The sequence below is a fragment of the Ranitomeya imitator genome, chromosome 2, assembly GCF_032444005.1.
Source record: "Ranitomeya imitator isolate aRanImi1 chromosome 2, aRanImi1.pri, whole genome shotgun sequence".
NCBI lineage: Eukaryota > Metazoa > Chordata > Amphibia > Anura > Dendrobatidae > Ranitomeya > Ranitomeya imitator.
The window spans coordinates 553,022,448-553,044,971 of NC_091283.1; the positions used below are offsets into that span (position 1 = coordinate 553,022,448).

General features: G+C 43.1%; 1 protein-coding gene across 5 annotated transcripts in view; it reads right to left on the minus strand.

Annotated features, from left to right (window-relative positions):
- Positions 1–22,524, minus strand: part of AHCY (adenosylhomocysteinase) — a 64,295-nt gene that overhangs the window by 10,468 nt on the left and 31,303 nt on the right. For 4 of the 5 annotated variants that reach the window (XM_069751968.1, XM_069751967.1, XM_069751969.1 and 1 more), the window contains exons 2-3: positions 8,539–8,729; positions 6,566–6,641 (exon numbers count right to left, since the gene is read on the minus strand). In XM_069751968.1, the coding sequence (XP_069608069.1) occupies positions 6,566–6,641; positions 8,539–8,729 (267 nt within the window). Of the gene's footprint in view, positions 1–6,565; positions 6,642–8,538; positions 8,730–9,239; positions 9,883–22,524 lie in introns of those variants that run through there. The other variant, XM_069751971.1, reaches the window with a different exon arrangement.

The window sequence follows — 22,524 nt, forward strand, 5'->3', positions numbered from 1 at the left end:
CAAGTATTCAGGAATTCCACTTCAAAATTTCAAGTCACAAAGATCTCACAAGAACCTACGAATGACGGAGACTAACAGGTGTTGTACGGATTGACAGCAAGCACTGGTAGTGCTGAAGAACAGACGTGCTAAAAATAGCCGTGCTGAAGTCCGGAGCCCAGCGTTGAAAAAGCAAAGGGATTACAAGCTGAGATTTCAAGGTAAGACAAATGGATTTGATAAATTCATATGCTAAATCAAGTCAGATAGAATTTGTAAGTTTGTATGGATCTAGCTTAGAAATATTTTGGTCTAATTTATTTGCAGAATGCAGAATAGCGAATTCGAATTTAGATTCTAAGCTAATGTTTAAGAAAAAAGAAAAAGAGCAACTTAAAAATATTTTACATATGGTTTATGTATTTAACGAGTTTGTGACAGAGAAGTCCAAAAAAGACAGTGTAGAAAGAATTTCTAAGGAAACGAATGATGTTCCCAAGATTGACTGTAATGAGAAGAGTGAGAAAGATGTGACGCACGTATCTGTAATGACGATGACCACCCAAAGTGACATTGACTTTGTGACACAAGATGAAAAACAAGATGGAGGAAGTGAAGGAGACATGACAATTGACAAAGATGATCTACGAGGGACAGATGTACCATTGCCCTTAAAAATAGACGACTCAGAGGCCCAACTCCAACCTAAATCTAGGAAAATCCTGCTAAAATTATGCAAAATCATTCCTGCATATGATGACAAAATCCATGTGTGCAGAAATTCAGAGATATTTGAGAGTTTTGCTGATAAGTTTGATTTGACTAATGTGCAGAGAAATAATTTGTTTAAAATTTGGCTTCCGGTAATCTTCTCCAGAAGACTCTCACTAAAAATGCAGACTGATGAGTTCCACGAAAAGATGACTGATGTAGAAAGATTAAGAATTTTGATTTTCTGTGGATTGAAAGAAAATTATCCAGATCTTGATATTCTTCTAAAATTGAAGATTGGCCGGGAAGAATGTAAGTTTACTTTTATGGCCATTTTTGAAAGGATTTATAAATTGGTCTGTACGAATTTGAATCAACAATCCATGATAAATTGTTTTGTAAACAAGTTTAAATTCTTAAATCCTGTATCTCGTATAATTGCTACACAGAAAAATTCCTTATACGAATGCGCAAAATCCCTAGATTTTTCTAGAAAACACGAGAATCTTGAAAGGAAAACAAATATTACTAAGTTTTTGAAAAGCCAAAATCAAAATCTTCAAATCTGATCCAAAATCAAATCTATGAAGTACGAAGAAAATTACATATTTGTTACAAACCGTATGAAAAGATTCAGGAGTCTATTAAAGAAATTTCTCTGAAAGATTTAAAATCTGAAGGCTCAGATCTGTCTCTAAAGATGGCGGAAATTGACAGACGGAAGCAGGTGAGTATCCCAGGGGGAGCTCAGCTGAACACTCCATTATCACAGCAGCTCTTCAAAGAGTCCATAGGGTTAAAACTGACCTTACTAAATACAGCATTTCAGATAATCGACAGAGAGTTACATTTTGGGATAGGAATTGGCTAAATATGTAATTATATTATATGAGTTATACAATGTATTATTTATTAATATGTAATTATTTTATTCAATATAATTCTGCAGTTATATATATTAATATAGTATACAGTAAATACTGTAGCATATTTGTATAAATAGAGATTATATTAACTGTATTTTTATATATATATATATATATATATATATATATATATATATATATATATATATATATATATAGTGAAATAATTAAAATTTACTCCAGTAAAAAATATTTAGAATTACAATTAAATACATTTAATATATACATATGTATAAGATATTTAAATTATTTTGTTTTGAAATAAATATGAAATTAACCTTTATCTTTCATTTCCCTTAGAATTTTACTTTCAAAGCGAGGATTGAACAAAAAATACCTGTCTCATAAATTTATGTCTTATTCACACAGGAAGTTATATTAACTGCATGATTTTTATATATTTAACACTTAAAAATAAATAATATATCTAACAACCTAAAAATGTGTGTACTACATGTAAATTTTCTTTCTGTAATAATCTAAAACGTGTTTTTTTTTTTTTCCTCCCACTGCATGGTGTGACAGCTGTGAGTTAAGGAATATCATATAGCCTTGTTTTTTTTTTAGTTTTAGGAATTTTCCTCAGCCTATACATTCAAATGGTTTCAGTAACAGGCTTGTACCGAAATAGTGTTGAAACATTCAACTCGGGTTTCTTGTAAATGGAGGAGTCCTTTCTATAGGTTAAAACATAGTGTTACATAATATTTGGGGAATATTCAAAGGAATATTAGAATACTAAATTTAATAGATTACAATGCGCATTGATTGATAATTAGGATACAATATTTTGGGTTAATATACATGTTTTTTATTCTTTGTATGTGAAATGTATTGTGAACCTCTATGTGTGTCACAGTTTGAGTGACAGATAACAGAATATGGGCAGCTGCTAAGAGTGAACCTAATGCTAAGTGTGTAATGTAAGAGTGACCAGAGCGTGGTATGTGGAATGTGGATGCACAGTTTGACTGAGGCCTCATGATTCATGGTATGTAAAAAAAAAAACCACAAAAAAAAAAAAAACAACAACTTTGTGTTTAATTTAATAATAGCATTCAGTTAAATTATTAGAATATTAAGATATATTTAAATATTATTCAACATATATTTCTTTAGTTATTATTATTTAATAAGTACAATAACACATCAATATGGTTTATCAAGAAAACCTACATTTAGAATAATTTTTCCAAATGATAATTTTTTCATATTTCAGTGTTTTTTATATTTACATAGATGAGTATACATCTTCAAACAAATATATGGCACAAGTTGATATGACAGTTATAAAAATAATTATTTTTCACTTGGGTTTTTACAAATTAATTTTTTCATAAAATAATATTTTTTGATATTAAGGGGGAAATGTGTTTTTGATCCTAATCACATCATCACATTTCATCAATACCTCTTCTTCACACATTTTAATAAAGAAGAAATATTAATAAGGTATTATTGGGTATAATAATACATATTATAAAAGTCATTTTTTTCTCTAATGAAGGGTATTATATGCAAAGCTGCATAATTTCAATATTTTGGTGATCCAAGGTTATGACAACATCTACATGAGGAAAATATTAAGGGAATGTGTTACTGAGACATAATCTCAGCATTTGTCATCAACATATAAAGGCCTTATTTTTTTTATTTTTTATTCTCATTTTTATTTTTCATTTTTTTTCCACTTTTCTTTCAATTTTTATTTTTCATTCTTATTTTTCATCAAGGAAAAATCAATATTTAATAGAGTAATGTCTACAAGCATATTGCTTTATCAAATATAGTGATCATATGGTTTCATTATATAAGAAATGTTTCAATTCCTGAGTTAAATACAACAATTCTTTCACTCATTCATTCATTTATTCATATATATATTCTTATTTTGGTTCATGGCTATACATACTTACATATTATTGGTTTACTGAACATAAATTAATAAAGTTTTAATAATAAATATCAGCACTTATTACATAAAAGACATACTGACATCTATGGGTTCAAGAAGAAATTACACCTACGACATAAAAATGTCCAATCACATGAAGAATATGGTAAATAAATCATTTATTATTATTATTATTTTATTTTCTAAATATAAATTTCATATTAATATAATTTAATAATTATATGGATATTATTGATTGCTATGGTACGCTGTGATGTTATAAGTTAGGGAAAAGAACCAGATTTGGTATAGAATAGGGAATGAAGACTTCAATCAAGATACCGGAGATACGTTAATAAAGACTTTACATTTTTCTAAATTCAATTGATTCTTAAAAATTGCAAGAAGAAAAGCCGTTATCCAGAAGTTCCATAAGGTAACAATGCTATGATTTCTGAGTAATAATAGACTGTGTCAAATGCAATTCATGTCACTACTGACAACAACTACAGCATCCATCACTGACAACTGAGTACAGTATCAAAGATGAACGGTGTTATCACGTTCCAGTGGTTTCCTATCACCTATAAGACTTCCATGAAAGCTGGTGAACACTCAGGTAATTGTCAGGACGCTACAACCCTGACATGTGTCCTGTGCACTAAGGACTGGTTATGGTGCTATGTTTGGCAAGGAAGAGTCAATGTAACCCTTGCTGTGCTGACCAAAGACGTCACACCTGTCCCAAGAACAGTGCGGACGATATGAGGATTCCAGATGATTTCCAAGGCGAGCCATTGTAAGTCCAGGTCTCTAAAGGTGACACTACACAGATATTAAAGCGACATTTCATCTATGAACTTTCTTTTCTTATCAACATTTGAATTTATGGACTTTGATTGACACATGACACACAGTCTCTACATATCTACATGCTATCATCTATTACAAAAGACTTATATTAAAGATTGTTTAAAAGAACCAAGAAGACATCAATATGAAGATCAGATGACATCACACCTGAGATGCTTCAAGTAGATATAGGGAAGTATAATATATATTTTATATGAATATTAGTCACGGCTTACCATAACATGAATTACCATAACATGAATTTACATATCATTATATTATTGAGAACATATAACAATATTATTATTGATATTATTTATTACATCATTTTGCCAAAGAAGAAAGAAGATTCTATTATTATTTTAATTTGAGGGTTCCAATCAATGTCTGTCACCCTCAAAAGGGGGAATTGTTAAATATTAATTATTCTGTACCGAGCACATGGTTTCTTGCTGACACTATCAAAAGCTATTTCTGTGTATGTAGCTCAGAGTATAAGTTAACTCCATATACAGAAGACACGTGATCTGTAGAAACCATATATAAACGTCTCTTAGGAGGGGGTGGGGGGCTTTTTGTCACGTGGGACGGTCACCTCCCTTCCTTCACCATCATTCTCCATGGACATGAGACAAGACACGAGGAACAACAGCTGTTAGCTACTCCATGCCATGATGACTTCAGACTTTCACACAGACAGATGACTTCTACCATTCAGGACCCTGGAAAGATGAGTAACAGGAGAAGCGCTGATATCTACACATGGACACTCTGTTTGTAATTGTTTCATCTACCTTTTATGTTTTTGCTGCGATGGTGGATAACTCAATAAACCACTATACTTTCGTCAGAATATCATGACATTTTTCTTTTAAGAATAACGCACCTGGTTAAGTCTTGATTAGATATTTTTGCGCAATAACGATTTTTAACATCCAGAAGGCAGTCATTGACACTCCACAAGGAGGGTAAGCCACAAAAAATCATTGCTAAAGAAGCTGGCTGTTAACCGATTACTGTATCTAAGCATATAATGGAATGTTGAGTGGAAGGATAAAGTATGGAAGAAAAGGGGCACAAGCGACCGTGATAACTGCAGCTTTGAAAGGATTGTTAACAAAAAGGCAATTCAAAAATTTGGGGGAGATTCACAAGGAGTGGACTGCTGCTGGAGTCATTGCTTCAAGAGCCACCACACACAGACATATCCAGGACATGGGCTACAAGTGTCGCATTCCTTGTCTACTGGGCACGAGTGGCTTGACAACACCAGAAGCATCTTACCTGAGCCAAGGAGAAAGAAAAAACAAAAAAACTAAACTGTTACTCAGTGGCCCAAGGTGTTTTCAGATGAAAATAAATTTTGCATTTTATTTGGAAATCACGGTCCCAGTGTCTGGAGGAAGAGTGGAGAGGCACACAATCCAAGCTGCTTGAAGTCTGGTGGGAAGTTTCCACAATCAGTGATGGTTTGGGGAGCCATGTCATTTGCTGGTCCACTGTGTTTTATCAAGACCAAAGTCTACACAACCATCTACCAGGAAATTTTAAAGGACTTCATGCTTCCCTCTGCCGACAAGCTTTATGGAGATGGAAATTTAATTGTCCAGCAGGACTTGGCACCTGTCCACACTGCCAAAAGTACCAATACCTGGCTTTAAAATAACAGTATCACTGTGCTTGATTGACCAGCAAACTCGCCTGACCTTAACCTCAAAGAATCTATGGGTTATTGTCAAGAGGAATATGAGACACCAGAGCCAACAATGCAGACGAGCTCTGAAGGCTGCTATCAAAGCAACTTGGGCTTCCACAGCACCTCAGCAGTGCCACAGGCTGATAGACTCCGTGCCAAGCCGCATTGATGCAGTAATTGACGCAAAAGGAGCCCCGACCAAGTATTGAGTGTATTTATTGAACATACATTTCAGTAGGTCAACATTTCAGATTTTAAAATCATTTTTCAAGCTGGTGTTATAAAGTATTCTAATTTACTGAAATAATGACTTTTGGGTTTTCGCTGACTGCAAGCCATAATCAACATTTACCAGCAATATACACGTGAAATAGATCACTCTGTAGTGACTCTATATAATATAAGAGATTCACTTTCTGTATTGAAGAACTGAAATAAATTAACTTTGATGATATTCTAATTTTGTGAGAAGCACATTTAGGACCTACTGAATCTAAGACCACTCACCCGGCACACCAGTTTTGGCAATGGCTGCAGCAGCATGATCTTGAGTTGAAAAGATGTTACAGCTGGACCACTGCACCTGAAAAGAGAAGACAACATGTAATACATTATTCTACAGAAATAGTTAACCATCCTAACTCCTCTCACCATGTTCACATATATAATCTTGGCTAACAGACAGAAGTGCTTGCCCTTCACTTGGCAACAAACCAGACAAGATCTCCACATCTGGGCAGTGGTCAATATAATTTAAAAAAAAAAAAAAAACACGAAAGTTCGATTTGGGTACCAGAATGATACCCGAACCCCATTCAAGTGAATGGGGTGGGCATGAACAGCCACACTGTCCTCTGACAGCATGAGAAATAGCGGCAGTAACATTACTGAAGTCAGTGACAGCCGCTGGGAGAAATGGTCTCCAATTGCCACCACACTAGGGGAAACTAAATAGCCGAGGCCAAGCACCAAAACTGGCGCATCAAATAAAAAAATGCACCACTTCTGGAGCAGCTGCAGGCTGATATTTGTAGGTTGGGAATGATCCAATAACCAAGGACATTCTCAGCCTATTAATATCAGCCCGCAGCGGTCTGCTTTTCCTTAGCTGATCAAGTCAGATCAAGAACAGGGGAGGCGTCTGTTCTCTTCAGCTGTTCTTTTGTGCTCTCCACATGAATCAGAGTCAAGATTAATCCAAACAGCCTGGGGCACAGAAAGCTGCTAATTCAGTTTAGCAGGGCAATAATCCAGATGGGGAGAAGCATCGAAGGGGGGACCCCAGGCTATGAATACTAATAAATAGCAGGGGGAACGAACAAACAAACAAACAAACAAACCCCCCCCCCCCCCCCCCCCCATTTTAAATAACTAGCCAAGGCAAAGCAGACATCTGTGGGCTGATATTAAGTAGGCTGGAAAGGGCCATGGATATTGGCCCCTTCCCAGCCTAATAAAACTGGCTAACTAGATAACCAACCCCACCTCATTTATTACAAAATAAATAAATATGCCGTAATGCATGATATGGAGGTGCCACGACGATTCCAGTCTATGGTGCCCTGTTCAGAGCTTAGTTCCACAGACTGGAACATCAGCCACTGCTGGGTCTCAGGCTGCTGAGAACTGAGATTATATCAGTAAGGTTGGGTCAGTTCACAGCGGGAGTACCGGACTAAGGAATGACCGCTCATCAGTCCTGTACTCGTGAAGCTCTCGTGAGAATTGGCAGCTGTGAACTGAGGTAACCTTACTGTTGTCACCTCAGTTCACAGCAGCCGAGTCTCACGGTGCCCAGTACAAGACCAGGCAGTGGCTGTTGCTCTATTCTATGTAGATGCATTCTTGGAACAGGGCTCCATAAACTGGATGAAGGCTGGGATAGTCGTAGGACCTCCATATTATGGATTATGGTGAACCCTGCGGTTTATTTTTTTCAATAAACTGGGAAAGAAGGAAATTGGGGAGTGTTTTTCCTTTTCAAATAAAGATTTTTCTCTTCAGGGTGTTCTCTTTTTACTTACTGGGTTAATAACGGAGGTGTGATAGATGGCTCTGCATTACTAACCTATGGGGCTTTATTTCTGTGGACATAAATCCCAAATGTATTACCCCGCCTCCTAACAAACCAGCGCAAGTGGGAAGAGCCAAGCAAAGGGCCAGAATTTGTGCATTTAATGTATGCGCCTTTTTCTGGGGCAGCTGCCGGAGAGGGCCAAATATCCAACCTTCCCAGCCTAATAACACCAGCCCCAAGCTGTCTGCTTTACCTTGGCTAGTCGTCCAAAATGGGGGGGGGGGGGGGGGGGTAGACCACGCAAAAAAAAAAATATATATATATATATTTTTTTTTTTTTTTTTTAAACAATCGTTGTTTGGGCTGCCGAACCTGAACAATAACATGGATTCTTGTGAGACGTCCATGAACAGGTACTAACTTTACTGTTCGGGTTCACACCATCACTAGTTATTACACCTACCTCTGCTCCCAGCACTGTCAGGGTCTCTATAAGGACAGCCGTCTGGAGTGTCATGTGCAGGCATCCAGCGATCCTGGCTCCCTTCAAAGGCTTGGTCTCTGAATACATTTCCCTCATCTTCATCAGGCCGGGCATCTCATTTTCAGCTATTTCAATCGCTTTACGACCCCATTCAGCCAAGGTGATGTCAGCTACAGAAGCAGAGGACAAATCAACTTTCAAAGTCAACAAACTGAACTAAAAGCATAATAGATCCCTCATATGGTTTGTTTGGATCAAAAAAAAAAAAAAAAAAAAAAAAAGTGGTCAAGACAGGATGTGCAGCTATATACAGGAGCTAAAAATGTGTCCATATTACACGGAGAGAATCCAAAGAGTATGCCAGCCTGGCTAGATGACAACCCCTAAAGCCAGGTTTTGGAAGCCATACTCCTACAGCAATGCCCGGATTGACCCTACAACTCTATTCTGCCTATAAGGTTGTACGTTCATGTCAAGAAACCCACCATTAATCCGGGCATTGCGGACTAAGAAATACAGGCAACACAAAACAGCAGCCACACTACATGTTAACAGACTTTCCAGCAAAACAAAATGAACATCAGTGTTTCCTATTAAACAATTTATGAATATATTTATGAAGGACTTGCATGGATGATTATACCCAAGAATGCAGGCAGTGCCTGTACCCATCAGCTCACATTAGCTATATGAAGGGGAGGCGTCTGTTCTCTTTTGTGCTCTCCACATGAATCAGAGTCAAGATTAATCCAAACAGCCTGGGGCACAGAAAGCTGCCAATTCAGTTTAGCAGGGCAATAATCCAGATGGGGAGAAGCATCAAAGGCACACTGAAGATCGCAGCAAGCAATGTCCGTTAGTTGCTCTAATTCCTATAAGGCAGCTGGTTAAGAGGGCGCCATTTCAGAGAGAGAAAAAAAAAAAAAAAAGTCAGAAGGCAGATGCCAAGTGTCATCGCCACTTCCTTCTCAAAGCTGGAAGGAGACCCAGTGCCTCAATTGAATGACAAAAACGGTTAATGCATTTATGGGAAAATCCCCTTAACTACAATTGTATTCTGAGTTTATTGGCTGGAGCTATAGCATCAGTCACACATTGCCGAGAGCAGCAAGCGTCCATACCGATGGCATATTGATGGCACATGCCAGTTTACAGAAGCATTTCATGAGATGGTCATTGTGCAAAGTATCTGATAATTCTAGGAAGAACAGGTTCTAGATGATTCTCGGGACAGAGGAAAGCTGTCAAGTGTAGAGACCACCCAGTGTAGATGGCCAGTCAGCTCTCCGCTCACCATGGTAGTCAATGGAGATTCATGTGCACAGACGACAGCCACATCACGTTTTCACATGTGAACTGCGACATGCAGGAGGATTCCTTATGCAGATCAACTAATTAGTAACTAAAAGATAACCTCTTCAGAGTAGGTCACATGCATTATAATTTTTTTTTCCTGATCCAGTATGCTGGAAGACACCAATGGCGGCCAAGAAACCTCAATTATTTACTAGGTTCTATTTAACCCCTTAACGACAGTCGATACGCCTTTTAACGGCAGTCATTAAGGGTACTTAAACCACAGTGTGGAAAAAGTGAATAGCGCCCCACAAAGTACGATTTTCTCCAGGGTCTCAGCTGCCGGTAGTTAACCGTTTACCGGCGGTCGTAAAAAAAAAAAAATCCGGTTTTGCATTTAATTTTCATACGCAGCATCAATAGTAAAACGTTGGTTACACAGGGTTAATAGCTGCGCAACCAGAGTGCGCTACACCACACTCCGGTAACGCTAGCATTAACCCTGTGTTAGAGCCGACTGGATGATTGGAGGGGAGTATGGAGCGGGCACTGACTGCAGGGAGGAAAGAGCGGCCATATTGCCGCCGGACTATGGCCGTCGCTGATTGGTCGTGACAATGGTTGTGGGCGTTTTGCCACGACCAATCAGCAACTTGGATGACAGAGGCCGCGACCAATGAATATCCGTGAGACAGAATGACAGACGGAAGGGACCCTTAGACAATAATATACATACACTTTTTTTTTTTTTTTTTTTTTTTTTAAATACAGCGCTAGACAGCAGAAAAGCCGGTAATTCAATTGCTAGCTTTTGCCATCTCCTTCCCAAACCAGACATGGTTTACATACAGTAAAACACTTCATATCCTTTTTTGCATATTCCTCACTACTAATGTTAGAAGTGTATGTGTGCAAAATTTGGGGGCTCTAGCTGTTAAAATAAAGGGTTAAATCGCGGCAAAAAAAAAAAAAAAAAAAAATCTGGTGTGGGCTCCTGCGCAATTTTCTCCGCCAGAGTGGGAAAGTCAGTGACTGAGGGCAGATAATAGACTAGGGAGGTACCATGGTTATAGGACCCCCCTGGCTAAAAACATCTGCCCCCAGCCACCCCAGAAAAGGCATATCTGTAAGATGCGCCTATTCTGGCACTTAGCCTCTCTTCCCAATCCCCTGTAGCAGTGGGATATGGGGTAATTAAGAGTTAATGCCACCTTGCTATTGTAAGGTGACATTAAGCCTGGTTAATAATGGAGAGGCGTCAATAAAACACCTATCCATTATTACTAAAATATTAGTAAATAGTTAAAACACTAGGAATAAAGTGTTTTAATGAAATAAAGAAACAGGGTGTTGTAGTAGTTTATTATACTCTTAATCCAAATGACGACCCTCGTTCTGTAAAAAAGGAAAAATAAAAAAACAACAACATCCCATACCTTTCTGGAGCTCAGTCATGTCCCACGATGTAAATACATCTGAAGGGGTTAAATTTTACAGCCAGGAGCCTGTTAATGCAGCTGTGCTCCTGACTGTAAAATACCTAAGCTTTACCTGTAGCAGTGTTTTTCAGGAGCCCATGACAGCACCACAAGAGGGGATCTGCCCTTCAGGGACAGGAAACCTACAGACATAAAAAGGGCAGCACCTCTCTCCCGCATCAGTTGGTTTACAGAGCATGAGAGGACCTCCCTGGTTAGTAGCATATAAACAATTTAAAACATGGTACAATTCACCCTGTGAGTAAACTTAGGACTTAATGGAAAAAAGGAAGAGTTGACCCATACAAGAAGAAGGGCAGGGAATATAAGGGTGCTGTCATGGGCTCCTGAAAAACACATCTACCGGTAAGTAGCTTACGTATTTATTCAGTCGCCATGACAGCACCACGAGAGACTTTCAGAAAAGTAAAAGAGACTAGGGAGGGACAACTGCTTCAAGCACCCTTCTCCCAAATGTGAGATCGGAGGAGCTACCCAGATCTAGTCTATAGTGTTTAAGAAAAGTAGATGGAGCAGACCATGTGGCCGCCTTACAAATTTCTTCAATCGACACCTCTGATCTCGCCGCCCAGGAAGTAGCCATGACTCGAGTGCAGTGAGCTTTAATACCTTCTGGGATTTGTACGCCACCTGCTGAGTAAGGCCGGTTTCAAACGTCAGTGGCTCCAGTACGTGAGGTGACAGTTTCCTCACGTACCGGAGCCACTGAAACACGTAGACACAGTTAAATCAATGCATCTGTGCAGATGTCATTGATTTTTTTGCGGACCGTGTCTCCGTGTGCCAAACACAGAGACATGTCAGTGTTCGTGGGAGTGCACGGACCCATTAAAGTCAATGGGTCCGTGTAAAACACGTACCGCACACGGACGTTGTCAGTGTGCAGTCCGTGTGCCATGCAGGAGACAGCGCTACTGTAAGCGCTGTCCCCCCCACTGGTGCTGAAGCCGTGATTCATATCTCCCCTGCAGCAGCGTTTGCTGTAGAGAAGATATGAATAATCTTGTTTAAAATAAAGCTCCATGTTCCATAGGGGTGGAGCCGCATATTGATTACTGTAAATGAGCGGCCCCACGTGACCGCTCATACAGTATAAGGTGCGGCCAGGACAGGACGCAGCGCCAGCCAGCGCACAGGAGGTGGGCACATGGAGCTTTATTTTAAACACGATTATTCATATCTTCTCTACAGCAAACACTGCTGCAGGGAAGATATGAATCGCGGCTTCAGCACCAGATGCAGGGGACAGCGCTAAACTTTAGCGCTGTCTCCCGCACGGTGCGTGTGGTACCCAGTGGGCACACGGGCGGCACACGTGTGCCACACTGATGTGCCACAGAAACGCACCGGCACACGGATAATTCCGGTACCGGAGTTCTGGACGTGCGAGACTGTCCTAAGCTAGAGAAATTGCCTCCCTGATCCATCTAGCTAATGTGTTTTTGGACACACTAAGCCCCTTTCCAACTCCCTGGAAGGATACAAATAGGGAATTATCTTTCTTTCAAGAGCTAGTAGCCGAAATATATCTAAGAAGACACCTTCTCACGTCTAGAGAATGGAATTTTCATTCTTTATCATTGTTGGGATTAGAACAAAATGAAGGTAGAACAACTTCTTGTAATCTATGAAATTTTGAAGCTACTTTTGGAAGGTAAAGAGGATCAGGTTTCAAAATGACTATCCTCTCTAAACTGCATGTATGGAGGCTGTCTAGACAGGGCTTGTAGATTGCTAACCCTTCTTGCAGATGTAAGCGCAACTAAAAGGGCCGTTTTAAAAGATAGAAATTTAATTGGGACCGTATCAATAGGCTCAATTGGCGCTTCCATTAGAGCCGAGAGCACAAAATTTAGGTCCCATGGAGCCAATTTTTGCCTAGTGACTGGCCTTGACCTAGTTACAGCCTTGCAAAAAAAAAAAAAAAAAAAAATTAGTGATTAGTGGCTAACTTACTATTGTACAGCGCCCCTAGAGCCGACACTTGAACCCTGAGTGCTTGTGGCTAAACCCATTTCTAATCCTTTTTGTAGGAATTCCAAAAAATTTTTAATACAAGTTTTTTGGCTAATGTGTGCCCCTGAGACCTCTAATAATTTCTTCCAAATTCTGACAAATGTTTGTCGTAGACACTTCTACTCTTAAGTAATGTATTTACTAGGTCTTGACAAAACCCCTTCGTCTTTAGTAATGACCTCTCAAATTCCACGCCGCTAGATGTAAATTGGCCACTCGTGAATGGAGAATTGGGCCCTGGGAGAGGAGATCTGATATTTATAGGAGAATCCAAGGCTGGGAAATTGACATCTTCCTCAGCCATGGAAACCACAACCTTCTGGGCCAGAACGGGGCTATCATGATTACTCGGGCCCCGTCTTCCCGTATCTTCCTCAGAACTATCGGAATTAAGTTTAGGAGGGGGAAAGGCGTAAGCGAGATTGAAGTGCCATGAGATTAGGAGAGCATCCACTGCATATGGGTTTTCCCTGGAGTTTAAGGAGCAGAGTCGATGTAACTTTCTGTTTTCCTTGCGAAAAGGGTCTATGTCTGGTCACCCCCATAATTGTAGATGGTCTGATGCCCAATTTCCCTGTCCGAGTTTGTTGTAGCTTAGGTAGTCAGCCATCACATTGAGCTTTCCTTTTATGTGAAGACCCGTAAGATAGTAGATGATTTTCGGCCATCTGAAAAATACGATCTGCAACATCCATTAACAAACCTCACCGAGTACCTCTTTGGTGGTTAATATAGGCTACGGTCACCTGGTTGTCTGAAAAAAAATAAATAAATAAATAATAGGTATTAGGCTTACCGTTAATTATGTTTCCAGGAGTCCATACTGACAGCACCCTGGAGGACGTCCTCCTCCCCTTGCTGGGACAGTAAACACACGAGAGTTCAAAAGGTCATGTCCCACCCCCAATCCTCAGTGTTGTAACAAGAACTGCCACATGGAATGCAGAAAAAAATTTCTTTAAATGTTAAATAGAACATATTACATCATATGTCAGGAACAACATATGACAAAACGTCATACATCATATGCCAGGGTTACATTGCAACATGATATAAATATTACCAGGGAGGGAACTACCAGTGCTGTCAATATGGACTCCTGGAAACATATAATTAACGGTAAGCTTAATACCTATTTTCCAGGACATCCCTCCTGACAGCACCCTGGAGAGTAACAAAGCACCTCCTCAGGGTGGGATTACCGCTTGGAGAACCTGTCTCCCAAATGCAGTATGTTGACCAGACAAAACATCAAGCTTATGTTTACAAAAGGTTTTGGCGCTAGCCCATGTTGCCGCCTTACAGATCTGCTCTAGAGAGGCGCCTGCCCTCTCAGCCCAGGAAATAGCTATCCCTCGAGTAGAATGTGCATGGAGACCCTTTGGAGGTGGGAGCCCTTCTGACTGATAAGCCTCAGAGATCACGGAGGTGATCCAACGAGCGATAGAGGCCTTCTTTCCCTTATTCTTACCTCCAAACAAAATGAACAAATTTGGGTCAATGCGCCAAGAGTTGGTGGCTGCCAGGTAGTCCAAGACTGCCTGTCTGACCGAGAGAATGTAGAGCTTTTTCTTTTCCATTAGCTGGGTTATTACAAAAGGACGGTAACACGACTTCCTGATTTCTATTTTTAACCATTCCCACCTTTGGAATAAAAGAGGGATCCAATCTAAGGATTCGGCTATCTTCTCTAACCTGGAGGTACCGGTCCCTAGTGCACAGGGCTTGAATCTCCCCCACCCTCTTAGCCGTAGTAATCGCCACTAAGAATACGGTTTTACGAGTGAGGACTGGAATGGGCATATCAGCAGAGGCGTAGACTTTTTACAAAGGAATTTGAGGACCAGATTAAGGTCCCAGGACGGCGACAATTGTCTAATGGTGGGGCGCAACCTCTGGGTGGCTCTGATAAATCTAACTATCCACGGGTGGGATGCTAGGGGCTAGTCGAAAAAAAAGAGCCAAGTGCCGAGATCTGCACTTTCAAGGTGCTTGGTTTGAGACCTTTGTCAAACCCAGCCTGCAGGAAATCTAGAATTCTGGGTAAGTCGGGAGTGCCGGCCGTAATCTCAGACCTGCCACTCTCCAGACAGAAACGTTTCCAGATTTTCAAATAAAATTGCCGATGTGACTGGCTTCCTGCTGGATTTAATAGTAGCTATCACTTGATCCGATAGCCCTCTTGCCTTCAGAATGTTCCCTTCAGGATCCATGCTGAGAGATGAAGATTCTTTGGGTTTGGGTGGTACACTGGACCCTGGTGGATTACATCTGCCCTGAAAGGAAGCTCTACTGGGCTCTCGATTGCCAGGTCTACTAGGAGAACCAACTCCTTCTCAGCCAAAATGGGACAATCAATATGACTCGAGCTCGATCCTCTTTGATTTTCCTGAGAACAGCTGGAATCAGTGCTAGAGGCGGGAATGCGTACGAGAGGGGTTCCGTCCATTCCTGGCTGAGACCATCTATCCCTTCCGGCAGATCTTGAGGGTTCAGTGAGAAGAATCTTGAGACCTTTGAATTTCTCCTGTTTGCAAATAGGTCTATACTGGGGAGTTCCCCAGCGAAGACAAAGATCCTGGAAGATTTCCTGGTTGAGTTCCCACTCTGTTGCAAACACCCTTCTCCTGCTCAGATAGTCTGCTATGACGTTCTGGGAGCCTTCTAAGTGAATTGCTGAAATTGATAGGACCGAATTTTCTGCCCAACGAAATATTCTTCCCTCCAGCTCCTGAAGCGGATGGTGTCTTGAGCCTCCCTGATGCTTCAGGAAAGACACAGTTGTAACGTTGTCGGACAGTATCCTGACATGGCAATTTTCGAGGGTGTGTCGGTTCCTTCTTAATTCCTCCCAGACAGCATACAGTTCTTTGAAGTTGGAGGAGCTGTGAACGACATCTGCTTGCCACCTCCCTTGTAGGATCCTGCCTTTTAGATGGGCTCCCCAGCCCCAGGCGCTGGTGTCTGTAGTTACTACTACATAGGGATCGGTAGACCATAACACCCCGATTCTTAGCTTCTCTGGTTGTTTCCACCAGAGGAGAGATCTTCGTACTGGATACGTCAGCCTTAAAGTACTGTCCAGAGAAGACTGACGACGGTCCCATTTGGAGAGGATTAATCTTTGCAGAGGTCTTGAATGGAACTGTGCCCATCTTACACACGGTATGCAAGCCGTCATCAGGCCTAGTACTCTCATGGCCGTCCTTATTGATTCTCTGCGCTCTAATAGGAGGCTGATCTGGATTGCCTCCAGCTTGGTCTCGGGTAGCAGGGATATCCTGTTTCTTGAATCCAGACACTCTCCCAGGAAGATCTTTTTGCATTCCGGAGTCAGGTCGGATTTTTGCCAGTTTATGACCCATCCTAACTGTTCCATCACAGATACGGTTTGGTTCCTGTGGTCTGAATCTCTGGCGTTCTTGCGACCAGGAGAAAGTTGTCGAGATATGGGACTATTATGATCCCCTTGTTTCTCAGGAAAGCGACAATTTCTGACACCAGCTTTGTAAATACATGAGGTGCTGAGGCAAGCCCGAACGGAAGGCATTGAAACTGGTAGTGACAGGTCCCGGACGGCAGCACCACCGCAAACCTCAGAAGCCTCTGAGATGAGGGGTGGACGGGGACCTGATAATAGGCACTCTTCAGGTCGAGAGTGCACATCACAGCATCCCGATCTAGAAGGAGAATTGCTGAATGTATGGACTCCATACGGAACCTCTTGTACCTGACCAAGGCATTTAGAGGTTTCAGATTTATTATTGTGCGAGAGTCGCCGGATGGTTTTGTTATGGAATAAAGAGAGTAGTGTCCCTGGCCTACTTCTAGTGATGGTACTGGGTTTATGACTTCTGAGGAAAGCATATCCTGTAAGTCTATCATGGGAGAGTCTCGCATAACCATCGTAGGCACGATGGATCTGTCTGGTGGAGGGGAGTAAAGTTCGATCCTGTAGCCTTCTGACACAGTCCGGAGGACCCACTGATTTTGAGTGACCCATGCCCAATTTTCCACAAAGTGGCGAAGCCTTCCCCCGATAAGAGTGGCGTCATTGCGTCTTAGATTTAGAGGAGGGGCTGAAGAAGAAACTCCTGTTCTTATTGCCCTGGCTACGGGAACCTCTATTGAATCCTCTATTGGATCTACCCACTCTAATCAGGCTGTCTCCTGAAGGGAAAACCTCTCCGAAAGGACTGAGACCTCTTAGGCTTGTCCTCCGGAAAACCCTTCTCATCAGAGGCTGACTCTAGAATAGTGTCTAGGGAAGGACCAAATACCCTTGCTCCTGAGAAGGGAATTGAACATAATTTGGTCTTAGAGGCATTATCACCTTACCAGGATCTTAGCCAGACCGCCCTTCTAGCTGCTTTGGATAATGAACCACTTCTAGCTGAAATTCTAACAGATTCAGCTGTCATGTCAGACAGAAAAGCCATGGCAGATCTCATGATGGGAAGAGAGCTTAGAATATCAGACCTTGGGGTTTTATTGGATAGATGCTCTTCCAATTGACCCATCCATAGATACATAGACCGAGCTACCGAGGTAGCTGCTATGTTAGTCTTAAATAGGGCTGCGGATGATTCCCAGGCCCTCTTTAGCAGTATGTCAGCTTTCCGATCCATGGGATCGCGCAGGTTTGATGAGTCCTCGAATGGTATGGCTGTCTTTTTGGCAACCTTTGCCACCGGAACATCTACTTTGGGTCTCTCTTCCCATAGTTTGACTTCTTCTGGCTCGAAAGGTAGACGAGCTTTGAAGTCTTTAGACAATACCAGCTGACGTTCTGCTTCCTTCCACTCCTCCAGTATCATGGCCTTGATATGCTCACTAACTGGGAATACCGTCTGCTTAAGTGACATAAGACCCCCAAACATCAGGTCCTGCCTGGATTGAGGTTTAGATGTCTCTTCTATCTGCATTGTGCTCTGCACAGCCTGCACAAGATCATTCGTCTCCTCCACCTGGAAGAGGTATTTCCTCTGGTGGTCCTGACTCCCTGAAGGAAGTTCACCCTCTTCTTCTGAGACAAAGTCCTCGGAGTCAGACTTATCCTCAGAACTATACACCGGCTCTCTTAGGTCTCGCTCCCGTCTGGCTCTCTTGCGGCTGGGAACGGGGCTGGATTTCTCCACAATGAAGCATGAACCTCTTCACGTATTAGGGACCTCATCTCTGACAAGAGTGCCGGCTGTTCGTCCCTCATAACCTTAGATGTGCAACTGCACACAAGGTTTTGACGTGAGTGTCCGGAAGTTTTACATTACATATAGGGCATCTACTGGATTTCCCGGAGGCCTTGCCGGACTTCTTAGCTTGACCAGAGGGGGCAGCGGGGGTTCCCTTATCCTTAAATGACATAAGGTAGGGAGTAAGTAATGGGGTATGTCTGCGCTATGCGCACTCACCCCTTCCTCGGCTGGCATGCTTCCTTCCATGGTCCGGTGTAGCAGGTCCCCGCAGCTCTCCACGCTGGACAGGAGCGCTTCAGCTGCTGTGCGTTCCACGCTTGGAGGGCACACACTTCTGCTCTTACAGCGTCACCGGAAGTGATGGTAGCGGTTGCCGCGAAACCGGAAGTGACGTGGTTCCCTGGGACTTCCGCCTGAAGATGCCGTGTGGGATGCAGTACTGCGAAATCCTGCCGCCTAGAACCGCATCCGCAGCCGAGAGCCTCCCACCGGGAGGAGCGGCTGCCACCAGGAGCTTCGTCACTCCTGGTCTTTGGAGCAGAGGGACCCCCCTCTGGAGGGTTTCTGCCCTGAGCCTCTTGACAGGGGGAAGGGCATTGGCAAGCCGCACGATCCCCCTGAGCTCCGGTAAGCTGCGCAGCTTCTCTCGTGCGACCCTTGCAGGGACAGGAAAAACACTGAGGATTGGAGGTGGGACATGACCTTTTGAACTCTCGTGTGTTTCCTGTCCCAGCAAGGGGAGGAGGACGTCCTCCAGGGTGCTGTCAGGAGGGACGTCCTGGAAAATCTGACATGTCTACCTTGTAGGGGTATAAGGAATTTATTTAAGGCGCGTTCTACGGCTAATACCGTATATACTCGAGTATAAGCAGACCCGAGTATAAGCCGACCCCCCTAATTTTGCCACAAAAAAAAAAAAACTGGGAAAATTTAATGACTTGAGTGTAAGCCTAGGGTGGAAAATGCAGCAGCTACCGGTAAATGTCAAAAGTAAAAATAGATACCAATAAAAGTAAAATTAATTGAGACATCAGTAGGTTAAGTGTTTTTGAATATTCATATTGAATCAGGAGCCCCATATAATGCTCCATAAAGTTTATGATGGGCCCCATAAGATGCTCCATATTAAAATATGCCCCATATAAAACTGCATAAAGGTTAATAATGGCCCCATAAGATGCTCCATAAAGATATTTGCCCCATATAGTGCTGCACAAACGTTGATCATGGCCCCATACAGACACTTGCCCCATATAGTGCTGCACAAACCGTTATGGCCCCATAGATGCTCCATACAGACACTTGCTTCATTTGCTGTTGCTGCGGGGGAGAAAGGAAAAAAAAAAAAAAAAAGTCACCTCTGTCGCTCAGGCCCCTGGAACTTTCAATATTCACCTGACTTTGTTCCGGCGCGGCTCCATCTTTAGCGTCTCCTGCAGTGCACTGACGTTCAGGCAGTGGGTGCGCACCAACCACGTCACCGCGCCCTCTGGCCTGAGCGTCACCGCAGAAGACGCTGAAGAGGGACAGGGCCGGAACGAGGAGCAGGTGACTATCGCGCAGCCCTCCCCTCCCAGTTATACTCACCTGCTCCTGGCACGGTCCCTGCACATCTGTTCCCTGGCAGCTTCTTCCTGTACTGAGCGGTCACCGTTACTGCTCATTGCAGTAATGAATATGCGGCTCCTCCTCTATGGGAGGTGGAGCCGCATATTCATTACTGTAATGAGCGGTACCATGTGACCGCTCAGTACAGGAAGCAGTCATCACCGGGAAAAGACGTGCAGGGACCGCACGAGGAGCAGGTGAGTATAATTAGATGGCCCCCGCTCCCTCTCCCCTGCTGACCGCTGGTTATGACTCAAGTATAAGCCGAGAAGGGGACTTTCAGGCAAAAAAAAAAAAAAGGGGGGGGGGGGCTGAAAATTTTCGGCTTATACTTGAGTATATACGGTAATTCTTTTAGGTTGGATGATGAATTCTGCCCAGATTGAGACCACAGTCCCTGGACCCGATTATTTTCCATGTGCGCTCCCCATCCCCTGGGACTAGCATCTGTAGTTACTATTCAGGACACAGTTTGTCCAGGGAACACCTCTACGTAAATTTGGTATATGCGTCCACCAATGTAAGGATTGTACAGATTCAGTGGACAGTGAAAAAAAATAATAACCCCTTCCCGACCTGTGACACAGCGTATGCGTCATGAAAGTCGGTGCCAATCCGACCTGTGACGCATATGCTGTGTCACAGAAAGATCGCGTCCCTGCAGATCGGGTGAAAGGGTTAACTCCCATTTCACCCGATCTGCAGGGACAGGGGGAGTGGTAGTTTAGCCCATGGGGGGTGGCTTCACCCCCTCGTGGCTACGATCGCTCTGATTGGCTGTTGAAAGTGAAACTGCCAATCAGAGCGATTTGTAATATTTCACCTAAAAAAATGGTGAAATATTACAATCCAGCCATGGCCGATGCTGCAATATCATCGGCCATGGCTGGAAATACTAATGTGCCCCCACCCCACCCCACCGATCGCCCCCCCAGCCCCCCGATCTGTGGCCCGCTCCCCTCCGTCCTGTGCTCCGCTCCCCCGTCCTCCTGTCCGCTCCCCCCGTGCTCCAATCACACCCCCCCGTGCTCCAATCAAACCCCCCCGCACTCCAATCCCCCCCCCCGTGCTCCGATCCACCCCCCCTGCACACCGATCCACCCGCCCGCACACCGATCACTCTCCCCCATGCTCCGATCCCTCCCCCCCCGTGCTCCGACGCCCCCCCGTGCCCTGATCTCCCCCCCCTGTGCCCTGATCTCCCCCCCTTATACTTACCGATCCTGGCGGGGTCCGTCCGTCTTCTTCCCCGGGCGCCGCCATGTTCCAAAATGGCGGGCGGATGCGCAGTGCGCCCGCCGAATCTGCCGGCCGGCAGATTCGTTCCAATGTGAATTTTGATCACTGTGATATAATCTATCACAGTGGTCAAAATAAAGAAAACAGTAAATGACCCCCCCCCCCCCCCCCATTTGTCCCCCATAGATAGGGACAATAATAAAATAAAGAATTTTTTTTTTTTTTCACTAAGGTTGGAGTTAGAACTAGGGTTAGGGTTAGGGTTAGGGGTAGGGGTAGGGGTAGGGTTAGGGTTTCGGTATGTGCACACGTATTCTGGTCCTCTGCGGATTTTTCCGCAGCGGATTTGATAAATCCGCAGTGCTAAACCGCTGCAGATTTACTGCGGTTTTTCTGCGCATTTCACTGCGGTTTTACAACTGCGATTTTCTATTGGAGCAGTTGTAAAACCGCTGTGGAATCCGCACAAAGAAGTGACATGCTGCGGAATGTAAACCGCTGCGTTTCCGTGCAGTTTTTCCGCAGCATGTGTACAGCGATTTTTGTTTCCCATAGGTTTACATTGAAATGTAAACTCATGGGAAACTGCTGCGGATCCGCAGCGTTTTCCGAAGCGTGTGCACATACCTTTAGAATTAGGCTATGTGCACACGGTGCGGATTTGGCTGCGGATCCGCAGCGGATTGGCCGCTGCGGATCCGCAGCAGTGTTCCATCAGGTTTACAGTACCATGTAAACCTATGGAAAACCAAATCCGCTGTGCCCATGGTGCGGAAAATACCGCACGGAAACGCTGCGTTGTATTTTCCGCAGCATGTCAATTCTTTGTGCGGATTCCGCAGCGTTTTACACCTATTCCTCAATAGGAATCCGCAGGTGAAATCCGCAGTAAATCCGCAGGTAAAACGCAGTGCCTTTTACCCGCGGATTTTTCAAAAATGGTGCGGAAAAATCTCACACGAATCCGCAACGTGGGTACATAGCCTTAGGGTTAGGGTTGGGTTGGAATTAGGGTTGTGGTTAGGGTTAGGGGTGTGTTGGGGTTAGGGTTGTGGTTAGGGGTGTGTTGCGGTTAGGGTTGTGGTTAGGGTTACGGCTACAGTTGGGATAAG